At 44.8% G+C, this 12434-nt stretch overlaps 1 protein-coding gene across 11 annotated transcripts in view; it reads left to right on the top strand.

Annotated features, from left to right (window-relative positions):
* EPB41 (erythrocyte membrane protein band 4.1) overlaps window positions 1-12434 on the top strand; it is a 76187-nt gene that overhangs the window by 29694 nt on the left and 34059 nt on the right. For all 11 annotated transcript variants that reach the window (XM_058040419.1, XM_058040420.1, XM_058040429.1 and 8 more), the window contains exons 4-11: window positions 922-1026; window positions 3966-4008; window positions 5949-6024; window positions 6484-6702; window positions 8823-8910; window positions 9440-9592; window positions 10366-10463; window positions 10798-10970. In XM_058040419.1, the coding sequence (XP_057896402.1) occupies window positions 922-1026; window positions 3966-4008; window positions 5949-6024; window positions 6484-6702; window positions 8823-8910; window positions 9440-9592; window positions 10366-10463; window positions 10798-10970 (955 nt within the window). The remainder of the gene's footprint in view (window positions 1-921; window positions 1027-3965; window positions 4009-5948; window positions 6025-6483; window positions 6703-8822; window positions 8911-9439; window positions 9593-10365; window positions 10464-10797; window positions 10971-12434) is intronic.

A 12434-nucleotide genomic window follows, 5' to 3' on the forward strand; every position in this document is an offset into this window, starting at 1 on the left:
TGTTACCTATAGAGTCACAATGTGTGCACAAAGGACCTGACAGCTGAAAGGCTGAAATAAAGCCAAGGAATAAAACAAGGCAGGGGTCTTGGAGCAGTTGCCATGCAGAGATGGCTGACAGGAGAGCTGCGGGCATTAGTGAAGCTGATTTTGCGTCACTGGAGCTGCACTTTCTTCTAGCAAAGCCGCCAATGGAATGAGCTGCTTCTGGTTGCCATAGTTTTATGCCTCAGGGATGTTTTCCTTCATGCTTTTGGACTAAAAGGGTGTTTGTTCCTTGGCCAGTTCACTTCTGCAGGATTTGGGGAAGAGAAAAAGAGGAAATAGGAATGCTCAAAGTGTATTTCTGGAGGTAGGAAGCTGTGTGCTGAGCAGCTTTGGGCACATGAGGCAGATGGGAGAAGCTGGTTTTCATCAGCAGAGAAGAGTGATGGAAAGGCCATGGAAATCATGGGTTTTTTCTGAACATGAGAAAAGTCAGGTTGCTCCTGAAATGAATAGGTTGTAGGAGCAGTTTCATCTCTTGATCAACACCTGAGTCTGGGAGATACCAGCACTGTAGATGTACCTTGGGAGGGAAAACCTGTACAGATCCTTGGTGTCTATTAAGCTCTGTTGGGAACTCCAGCTTTGGGGGATTTTCAGACACGGAGCTGGTGGGAAGAGAGAGACACACTGTGGTTCTTGTTGTCTCCGTGGGATTTTTATGTCAGGTTGTCTCTGGAATTTTTATGCCCTTTCCTGTAGGGAATCCTTGCTCTGAAACAGTCAGGAGGTAAGATTTGGTGCTACTCAGGACCTTTTTCCCCCTTACTGATAGTGCACAGTGTGGTTTGATCCTTTTCCCTTCATCCCCTCTCCTGTAAACAAAGACAGGCAAAACCCAGCTCTGTCCTACGGGATTTCTTTGTCTATTTGCAGAAACACACCAAGGGACAGGATCTACTTAAAAAAGTCTGTGACCATCTCAATCTGCTGGAAGAAGACTACTTTGGTTTGGCCACATGGGACACACCAACCTCCAGGGTAAGCACCTGCTGGTGTTGAGGGGATCCAGCTCTTTCTGCATCATCTCCCCAGGGCAGGAGGTGGGGCAGAGCTCCTCTGCAAACCTGTTTTGGTGTCCTCCCTAAATATGGATTGTGGGTCATGACACAGGAAGAAATGGTGAATAAATGACTAGAGCAGTGTAGATTTTTGTCAAAAAGCTATGTGAATGAGGCCTAGTGAACTTGGGTCTTTACCTGGAGAAAAGTCATTATATTCGTTTACTGCAAAGTGATGTCATTAAGGTATAAAGCTGAAGGAGTCAGGCACTGGTGTCAGCATTGGGAAGGTTTGGTTGGTGCCATCCAGAGCATTTGGAGTTGAGCCTTTGCTCTGCAGAAGAACAGATGTGACTCTATCAAAGCTCCTTCTCGTGGTTTCAGTTTAAGGTCTTTGTTTGATTTGACTCAAGCAGTGTCTTTTGACACCTTGGTTGCCCTTTAACTCAACAATTACTCGAGGTCTATTTCATAAAGTCAAAAGGGAGATAATTGAGATGAAGGGCCCAATGCTGTGTCCTTTAGACCAGTCATGTTGGTCCGTATTCTGACTCTTCCTCTGCTTCACCTTCAACAATCCCCTCTGGCCAGGTTACTGACTGACAGATGTCTGTCATTAAATACTTTATATTGTTTTATACACAGGCAAAATAGCAACCAAAAATAACACTATTTGAGACAGGCAGAACTCCTACTTTGTTTTACAGTCTCTGTTTTCTTCCAGTTTTCTTGGATGTGAAATGTGTTTCCATGTATATAACCTGGATATTTTTTATATCAGAGTATTTTTTTTAATCAGCGTTTGTTCTTGCAGAGGGAGAGGTAGATGTACTTGTAGATCCAATTAAGAGCAAAAAGAGTGTAACTGGAGCAGCTCACCTTCTGCTGTGGGCAGCTCACTGCTGCATTTGGATATTAGGAAAAATTCCTTCCTAGAGGGGATTGTCAAGCCCTTGGCACAGGCTGCCCTAGGAAGTGGTGGAATGTCCCTGGAAGTGATCAAAAAGCTGGTTGGTGTGGCACTTGCAGATACTGCATCGTGCTAACCTTGGCAGTGCTGGAGTAATGATTGGCCTTGATGATCTTAGAGGGCCTTTCCTAAATGATGCTGTGGTTTCCTAGAGCCTCGGACTTGCTCTTCTTGCCCAGGCTTTTGGCATTGATTCTTCTGGAAGCAGAAGCATGTGCCTTCTCCCCCAAACCAACAAGGGCTGAGAGGTTGTGCAGTTTTTTAACTGTAGAGATTGAAAACAGCTTGTTTTGTCACATCTGTGTCCCAGAGCTGGAAGCTGGGGCAGATGAGGCCACTGTCCATGGGTTGTTCAGCTCCAGTGTGGAGCAAGCTGCTTTGGTTTGCTCTGATGGGTGAAAACACCATCATTTTTTTTTAATCTTTCTGGTTATGTTTCATTGAACTTGGAAATCTGAAGCTCTCCTGCTGTGACTTCCAACAAGACCTTCCCAGAGTTACTGATTCACAGGTGAAATGATGTTAATAGGATCCAGGGATGAGCTCCTGCACCTCACCTGCAGCTGTGTAGAGCAGGCAGAGATACACGTGTATATTCCTGGATAGGGAAGGGTTGTATGACATTTTCCACCTTGATATTTAGGGAATAAACTTTCTGAGGACCAGTAATTACCCATATGCGCATAGCAGAGGGTGACAGTGGGATTAGGAGGTTGTGACAGTGGCTGGAGCAGCAAGGAGCTCGTTGCCCTGAAAAGGAGGCTTGTTTCCAACTGATTAATGACCCAGTGGGATAAAAGTGCTGTTCATTGCTGTTCCCATCATTGTCTGCTGGATCAGGCAGGGTGGGATGCATGACTGCACCCTGGGCTCACCCCAGTAACGAGCAGTTGTGGCACCAGCTCAGCCATGGAGATGCTGTGCTCCAAGCTGTGACCCTAAAAAGACAGCAAATCTCCCTTTCAAAGGAATTTTGTATCCCCACTTTTATATGTTAGAGTAGGCATATAAAAAGAGGAGATTAAATGCAAGTATTGATGTCTCCCTGCCATGAAGTTACGTGTCCCTCTGGTCAGGAGAGATTAGCTTGGGGGATTCAATAAGTTAATTCCTTCACCTCGGGAGACCTGCACGTCCAAATCCTATTGGGAGCTGGCGAAAATGGAGAGGTGGTTAAATGTAACCTCTCCAGGAGGGTTGCTAGCCCAGTGCCTGCAGCAGGACAGGCCCTGACTCCTGCAAAGGGAAAGGCTCAGACCATGGAAAAAGCAGGAATTGTGTTTTGAGGCTTAGATTGCACCACCATCCCACAAAACCCCAAATTACAGAGGAGGGGAAAAATATATTTCTAAATTTGTAGCAGAGATAATACTAGGAACTTGAGTCATAGTTAAAAGACATGAAGTTTATGTGACACTCCTGTAAAAAATTCCAGTCTTACTCAGGAATTGGGTGTTTTTACTCATATTTCAGCAATTAGGTCATTGAAAACTATAGCTAATAATAGAAAGTCTTGATGATCTTTGATCTGAATAGGGTAAGTAAGGAGACAGGGTGCTTAAAATTAATGTATCTGTCCTATTTACCTATTTTTAAGGGTTCTGGAGAAAAGAGGTGTTGTACAAGTGCCCCTGGTAGCTGGATGTGGCTGTGGCCGTACCTGTTACTCTGTTCTTGCAGCCCTAAATAATCTGCTTTTTTTTCCCCCTCTTGTTACTCCTGTCTGCCTTATGAGTCCCTGGTAGGTGAATGGTTGGAAAAAAACCCACGCAGACCACAGCCTGGAGTGAAAGTAGTGAAGAATGCACCATCTCTTCAGTTTCCATGGCTGCCTTTGTGTCAAATATTGTCCTTTTTTTAAATTTTTTTCTGTATTTTTAGCAGTTTTCAGCTTTCTGTGGTGTTTCTAGAATGTCTGGTAAACTGTGAATGTTTTTATCCTCTTACAGACGTGGCTGGATCCTGCCAAGGAAATAAAAAAGCAGGTTCATGGTAAGTAGATTTAATTTATCGTGTATGGGGGGCGTGGTTTCTCCCAGTGTGGCTTTGGTGAGCCATCCAGGAGGCCCAAGGATGGAGAGAGAGGTCAAGTGAGGGTGTCTGGCAAGGATCAGCACAAGTTCAAGCAGTCTGTGCATTCTTTCTGGCCTTCTTAAGATCTTCTTAATCTAGATTTAGGAAAAAATGTCATTTCCTTGTTAAAACAGCTTGAGGTGTGTTTGCCTGAAGCAAAACCACACTATCAATGCAGTGCTGAAATGGGGATGTGCTCCTTGCTGGAGGATAGCAAAATGGGTGTCAGTGGGAACCACTGAAATCCCAAAGGAGGTTGGGAGACCTCAGGCAGAACTTAATGGTGGAACAAGGTTTTGTGGACTCTGAGGCTGTTTTGGGGTCCAAATAAGGGCACTGGAATGATAAATGGCTTGAAAAATATCAGTTCAAATACCAGATGCTCTCCCAAGTTGTGTTTTAAGGTCTGCTAGCACTGAATTAGTTCAAAATTAGGGCAGTGTCAGAATTAAGTATGTTTTAGAGGCTTTTGTTTTCTCTTGGGAACAAGTCTGACTGCTTTAGAAGTTCTGGGAAGGAAAATACTGGTTTCTGCATCCTTTTGGTGGGAGGCTGAGGACAGAGTGTGTCATTAAATGCAGATTAGGGGGGCAGTGCACGACTGGAGTAGGGAAAGCTCCTGGTCCTGCCATCTTCTCTTGGAATCAGTAGCAGGGTGCATGTGAAGGGCAGGAGCTGCTCCATCCATAAAATTCATCCAGTGAATGTAATGAATATCACCCTGCTTTGAAATCTGGTCCCCTGGGGATGGGTTAAATGGCAAATTACTTGATTTTACTTGAAGTGAAGGTATTTTGCACGTACATACGAATGTGTGGACACCAGTGTGTGGTGGTTTAGGTAACTTCTGTTCCCTTCATTGTCACCTTGGAATCACTTGTTTTGAACTGTGTGTGATGAAAACAACGTGCCTTGTGTTTAGTCCCAGTTATGGCATTGCATAAGAAATAAATCCAGAAATGCTCCATTTCCCCTGTTCCCTGTGTGAGATTGGGATAAATTTCCGAGTGAGTTCAATTCTCTTTCTGAAATAAATCTGATTTTGAACTAGTGTTAAAGGGCACAGCAGGGGAAGATGTAACTATGGAAATCATTCAGGACTAGCTTCTATTGGGAAATGGGATTGTTTTCAAGGAAAAGAGAGTTACCTCTTCAGCTGTGTCATCTGGACTGTCCATACCACATATCATGTCCATTCTATGTGTGTTTATGTGAATTCTGACTCAGTTAAGGCCTGTAATGGTGCTATACAAGCTTTGCAACAAGGTGTATTTAAGCAATTAAGTCTGAACTTGAAAAGCTCTTCCTCTCTTGGTGCTTTCTGTCTTCATCCAGAGGCTGATGCTTGTGTTGGGCTAAGTTTAAGCTGTGTCTGAGCACCTGATCCCAGTGCATTAGGCTGAGGAGTGACTTAGCACAGCCTTCCTTGAACTTTGAAGTTTGGGTTAAGTAGTAAACCAATCCATTCAATTGGTCAACCAACCAATTCATTAATCTATAGCGTATGCCTGACCTGGCTTCATGAATCCCTTTTTCAGTCAATGAAGAAACATGTCAGTCATTAAGCTTTTTAGCAATTAATTTAATTTTTGCCACAAATTGTGGTTGATCCAGGTGATTTTCCCTGCCTTGCTTTTTTTCTCCTGTTTTTCTTACCTGCTGTAAATGAAACCACATCTTACACTTAGACAGGTGTTAAGCTGCAGCCAGCTGTGAGAGCAAGCAGTATTGAATCAGTTTTGCATCTGCTAAATTCTGAAGATCAGACTGGCTGTTCCCAGCTCTTTTTTGTATCAACTGACCATCACAAAGCCATCCCACTGTGTTTATTTTTCTCAAGCTCTCTCTTGTCATTGCAGGAGGCCCCTGGGATTTTACCTTCAATGTCAAGTTTTATCCACCAGATCCCGCCCAGCTGACAGAGGACATCACCAGGTGAGTTATCCATGAGTCCTACGGCTATGTTCTCCTGCATGTGGAATAGAAATGTTTCATATTTGGGTGATTTTCCCTCCTTCAGGAAGGACATCAGATACCTTCACCATTTGGAGGGGGTTTGGTTTGTTTTTAGTGGATGTGATGATGCTCCCACACTCCACTGGAGTCCATGTGTAAAGCAGTGTCATTTATAACTCTGCCATGTGTGTGTTCATATAGGAAAGTAAATTTTCACCTAAAGCCAACATTTTCTGGTCATAGCATCCTTTATTCCATTTGCAGAGTGGAGGTGACCTTGAATCCCCCAGTCCTCCATGCTGTTTACCTTGGGAATAAGTGAACCTTGGAAACAAGCATTGTCATATGTTCATCAGTGGCATAAAAAAAGAGACTTGTCCTCAAGTTAATAAATTTCTCTCTGTTCTCTGTGAATAGCATTTTCCTTTCTGCCCTCAGGTATTACCTGTGTCTGCAGCTCAGACAGGACATCCTGACAGGGCGGCTGCCCTGCTCCTTTGCCACCTTGGCTCTGCTGGGTTCCTACACTGTCCAGTCAGAGTTGGGAGACTATGATCCTGATCTCCATGGCCCAGATTACATCAGTGAATTCAAACTGGCCCCAAACCAGACAAAAGAGCTTGAAGAAAAGGTTGTGGAACTCCATAAAACATATAGGTAAGGCACAGTGGGTGGAGGACTTGTTTGTGCACAGCAACATGAAATAAGGGAAATAATGGGATTTTCTGGTGTTTTCCCCACCTCTGTGAGATACAGAAAACCTGTGGATGTCCCATGCCTGGAAATATTCAAGGCCTTGTTGGATGAGGCTTGAAGCAACCTGGGATAGTGGAAGGTGTTCCTGCCTATGGCAGGGGGTGGAACGAGATGATCTTTGAGGGCTCTTCCAATCCAGACCATTCTGTGATTTTATGATGACTCTGTGAACATTAACTTTTAACAAAAAAATCTAATACTTTTGACAAAATCTTTCTAAAAGCAGGAACTCCTTTTTCCTGCGTGAAGAAGAAATTATGTTTTTAGAAAGCAGATGGGAAGTCCTGCAATTATTTAGTAACAAGTGATTTTTTTCCCCCCACAGAATAGCCATGAAAGTTTAATTCATGTGCAAAGGCAAAATTTACTTGTTTTAACCTTGCCCTTTGCCTTTTCTTAATATATTTCTTTGGGATGTATGTAATTTTGGATTGTAGTTTGATCTGTAGCCTACAGCCTGTTTGGGGCATTCTTCTTCCACATTTAGTGAGTAACATTCATTTCCTGATGAAGGAAGTGGAAGGATTCCAGGTGATCAAGGAATTACAAACCTGCACTAAGTGTTTCCTACTGCAGCCATGACCTGGGCAGGTGTGTCTGGTTCAGGTAGAGTTGGGCAACTCCTGAGACTCTCCGTGGTTTCAGATTCAAGGGTAAACCTCTTCCTCATCCTATTTTGTGCATATCTTCCTAGAAAGGAAAAGGAGCAAAGACAAGACTTTCTGACAGGCAGATGGGAGCAAAAAGCTGGAGCACATTGGGAAGGGTGGATGTGGGCTGTGGCTGTAACCACTCAACACCTCACTCAAGCCTGCAAATCAATATTTTAAATTGATTCCCCTCCATTTACACTGTGAGGAGAGGAAATGAGGGAAAATAAGAACTGGGCCTCTGACAAGCTTCATGCCTTGGAGTCAAAGGCCATTTGCTGGGCTAAAAGTGGTAGATCACAATGCTGAATTATTCATGGCCTCATCAGAAGGAGACTTTAATGTATAAGATGTAGTTATATTTAATCTGTCTGCATGTGCAGAAGACGACAACACGTCCCCATTTAATTTCTGGTCTATATTTTGTGAACATTAAACTTCAGAGGGTTTTCAGTGGGAATCATAGAATCATGGAATTGTTTAGGTTGTAAAAGATCTTGAAGACCATGGTGTCCAGCCACTACCCAGCACTACCAAGCCCACCACTAAACTGTATCCCCAAGTGTTCTTTGGACATTTCCAGGGAAATCTCTGCTAAACCATGCTCTGGCTCTTGCTGCTGTATTTGCAAAGCACGAGGCACATATCGAGATGGTGACTGCTCCTGGGGCTTTCCTACAGGATTGTCCTTACAGTGGACTTTGCCCTGTCTCCCTCTGCTAAAACCTCTATTTACATCGCACACAAGATGTATGTGAGCTCAGTAAGGAAGACATCAAAGGAGGGTAGAAAATGAAATGGATGCAGCTGAATCCTCTCCCAGCAGAGCTGTTAATGTACCTCATACACCAGAAATGTATTAACAGGGACACTTCAATAACGTTGATAATGGCCTCCATTATCAGGATGTCTTTGTTAAATTGTGCCCCTCCTGCAGACAGGGCACCATCTGTTTCCAGAAAACCCCTCATTCATCTGCTCCCCTGGTTGGAATCTCTGCTGAGTGGTTTCAGCTGTCCCTGTGTTTGGTTGGAGAACAATAGCTGGGCCTGGGGAGGTCTGTGGGGAATAGGACCTATCACCTTTTGCTCTGTTGGGTTTCTTCTGCTGAATCAAGTTTTGTCCCCTCACTGCTCTTCTTCACTTCCTTCTCCTAGTGCCCTTACAGCTTCACAGGAATAAAGTCAGCTGTGTTATTGGGTTGCTCAAAGCACAAATTTGGGCAGTAAGAGTGATTTCATAATTCATTATCTGGGCACAGATTTGTTTGTGTTAAAAGCAAAAGGAAATCTAATGGATTTCATGAAGTCTGATCTGTCTCCTCTTAAAAGCAACAGTTTTGAGAATACCAATCCCTTTCTTTTTCTGCAGATCCATGACTCCAGCCCAAGCAGACCTGGAATTTCTTGAGAATGCAAAAAAGCTGTCTATGTATGGAGTCGACCTTCACCAAGCCAAGGTGAGAACCAGTGTGTGTGGACCTACCCGTGGATTTTGTAATTTGATTATCCTTCCCTTGCAGGAGCAAGTTTACCTGTTTTGGGAAGCTGCTTTGGAAAGAGAGGAAGTACAGAAATACTGACATATAACAGGAAAGCCTTAGGCATTTCTGCAAGAGAAGTGGTTGTTTGTGGTTTCTTATTATTTATATGTCACAGGAAACTTTCCAAAGCTCCTTGTATAGACAGGTCTTTTCTTTGAGTGACTTAAAATACAATACATATTCCCTGCCATATGAGGCACTGTGCTCCAGGAAATGCAGGATGGGCTCATCAAGAGCAACCAGCAGAACAGGAGAGATCAGGAGGAGGGAGGAGGTTGTCAGGAAATGCATGAAAGAAAAGGAGGGGTGGCCATGGAAGTGGGAGCTGGAGTCCAGGTGGTAGGGGGATGAATTTATGGGAAGACCAGAGGGATGATTTGGGAGGCAGCTGCTGACATGAAGCTCATAAACCTGATACTGCTTAAATCCTCATCTGTATTCCCAGGACTTGGAAGGAGTGGATATCACTCTGGGAGTCTGTTCCAGTGGCCTTCTTGTTTACAAAGATAAACTGAGAATCAACCGCTTCCCATGGCCCAAAGTCCTGAAGATTTCCTACAAACGCAGCAGCTTCTTCATAAAGATTCGGCCAGGGGAGGTACGAGGGGCTCCTGTGGGCTCCTGTCATCCTCTGTTTCCTTGGGATGGTCCCTGTGTGTGTCCCTGGCACAGAGCTCTGCAGGAACGTTTGTCATCGGGGTGTCTGATCCCAGCTGAAGCTCCAAGCCAGCTGGTGACAGTGTAACAACGACACGTTGTCATCCAGCACCACCTCCTGGCATCGCTGGGTATTCCCAGCATCCAGGGAAAGGCATGGCAGGTTGACAGATGGAATTGGGGCAGAACTAGCTCATTTTTTTTGGAAACAGGGCAAGACAATGGCTCTTTGTCTTGCTTGCATTCAAAGAAAATAATTAAAAATTAGAATTAGCTTTTCATCTAAGTGCAGGAAGCAGGGAATGGATGCATTGGTGCTGCCTCTCATGAGCGGGGAAATCCCTGCAGCAGCCTGGTTACATCAGAGAGAGAGGCTACAATGGGGATCCACCTCTTTCCTCTTCTTCCTCCTTCTCCTGCTTTGACTGCCGTGAGCCAGCCTTGCAGGGAGGTCAGTATTTGACCTCAGCTGACAGCTGGGCAGTATGACAGGAGGGATAAACCCACGGCATATTGCTCTGCAAATCCCTGTGCATCCTGAGGGATGCCCGGGCTAGTGGCCAAGTCCTCTATTTCCTCTGACCTGAGGTCCTGCTGCACACTGTGGAGCAAATTCAGCAGTTTGTGCCACAGCAGACCAAGGTGGTAGTCTGGGGACTGGGTTCCTAACACAATTATTTCCTGCTATGCTGAAATAACTTATGCTTTCCACAGCAAGAACAGTATGAAAGTACAATTGGATTCAAGCTACCAAGTTACCGGGCAGCAAAGAAGCTCTGGAAAGTATGTGTTGAACATCACACCTTCTTCAGGTGGGTTTTCTGAACAGTAGCCTTACTCTCAGTAACTTAGTACTTGAATTTAACTATTGAAAATGAACATTGTTCCTTAGCTTTCTGGAAAAATGGGAGAGTAATGGTTTCAGGGACAGTAGGAGTTTCTTTTGCAGAATTTTTTTAAGCAAGTTTTGCTTTGTAAGACCCATAGGACAGAGATGTTTGGGTCATGTAGATGTGAGACATCATTAGTATGTGCATTTCCTTGGCCAAGTGGACGCAAGAGACTCCTTAATTTCTATTTTAATTCTTCTTCACATGCCCCTTCCTGGCTTTGGAGGTGTGGTTTTTAAATGTGTGTGTCTTTCAGGCTGACTTCCACGGAGGCCATCCCGAAGAGCAGGTTCCTGGCGCTGGGCTCCAAGTTCCGCTACAGCGGCCGCACGCAGGCGCAGACGCGGCAGGCGAGCGCCCTGATCGACCGCCCCGCGCCCCAGTTCGAGCGCACGGCCAGCAAGAGAGCGTCCAGGAGCCTTGATGGAGGTGAGTCAGCCCCTGCTGCGTCTTCTCTCTGCCTTCTGGAGTCACCAGGATGCTGAAGTACTCCTCAAGGAACACCTGCATTCCCTGCTGTACAAAAACACGGCTTAACTTGTCGCTGTAGAACAAGAGCTTGTTCCTGCCTCTTACATGTTTAGGAATTATGTGCCTGTAGTGAGACTGAATTGGTGCTCAGTTGGTTAGAGCAGGGTGCTGATAACACCACAGGAATCGGTTTGTTCCCCATATTGGCCATTCACTTAATGGTGAAAGTTAGACTCTGCGATCCTCATGGATCCCTTCCAACTCAGAGTATTCTGTGATTCTCTGATTCTGAATTGTACTTGGTGATCCTTGTGGGTCCCTTTCAACTCAGGAAATTCTGATTCATCACACAACCTTTATTCACATCAACAAAACTGCCCAACCAAACGAAAAATTCCCCCAACACAAAACAAAAGTGGACAATTTGCACCTAATCCACCCCTTTCACCATTACCACAATTACAACAAGAATTTCCCATGATCATTCTGCTCTCTAACATTGCTCAGTACTTTTGCCCATTACCTCTCCCAGTTTTTATCCTTATCTCAATATCACAGCACTGTGAGGTCTGTTATGGGTAAATTAACTTCATCTCAGACAGACCCAATACAAAAATGCAAGCCCAGGGTGGTCCCAGCAGAACTGACTGATGAAAAGAATTTAGGTAGGTCCTGAAGGCTTATAACTAAGTTCTACTTATAAAGATATTTCTTCGTTTGGTCTCAAAACATTTTCCTTTAGAAAAATCAGGAATTAAGCCAATCTGTTTGTTTTGTTTAATATGACTTCTTAAATTCCGTAGTTTACGTGAGGGGGAGATTTTTTGCCAGAATAGAAACTATTTCAGTGTCTCTTAAAGCGATGCTCAGGTTGGAGTTGAGGTGTGTCAGTCAGATGGGCTCATCCCTTATAATTTTTAAAAGAAATTGATAGCAGCAGAAGAGGTGAGGCATGGAAAAGGGAGTGCCTAAGTTGGGTCCACATGATCTATATCAGAGAGTATTAAGAGCTAGGGAAAGAGGAGCATCCCTGTGCACTGTGAGGATCCAGGGAAAGAGGAGCGTCCCTGTGCGCCACAGACACCTGCCTGATGGAGCAGGGACTGTGTTGTTTTGATCCTTCAAGTTTGTTCTGCAGCCTGGGGGAACCAGGGCTGCTCAGCACCCCATGGCCAGCAGCAGCCAGGCTGTCCCTGCTTCTGGGCTCAGTGCCATCCTGAGCCTGGGTTTTATGTTATGGAGCTGGAGGAAAGGGTTGGTTCGAGCTCCATAAGACAGCAAAGCCAAATTGCAGTTTCCCTGCAGTCTGGGCATGCGAAATTCCTCAGGCACGGTGCACAGCAGCAAGGGGACCAGTGCTGCTGCTTGCCCATTGCCCATGCCATTATGACCCCAGATGAGTAGGGAAATCACAGCTGCAGT

Source organism: Melospiza georgiana, chromosome 24 (assembly GCF_028018845.1).
Source record: "Melospiza georgiana isolate bMelGeo1 chromosome 24, bMelGeo1.pri, whole genome shotgun sequence".
In the NCBI taxonomy this organism is placed as follows: Eukaryota; Metazoa; Chordata; class Aves; order Passeriformes; family Passerellidae; genus Melospiza; species Melospiza georgiana.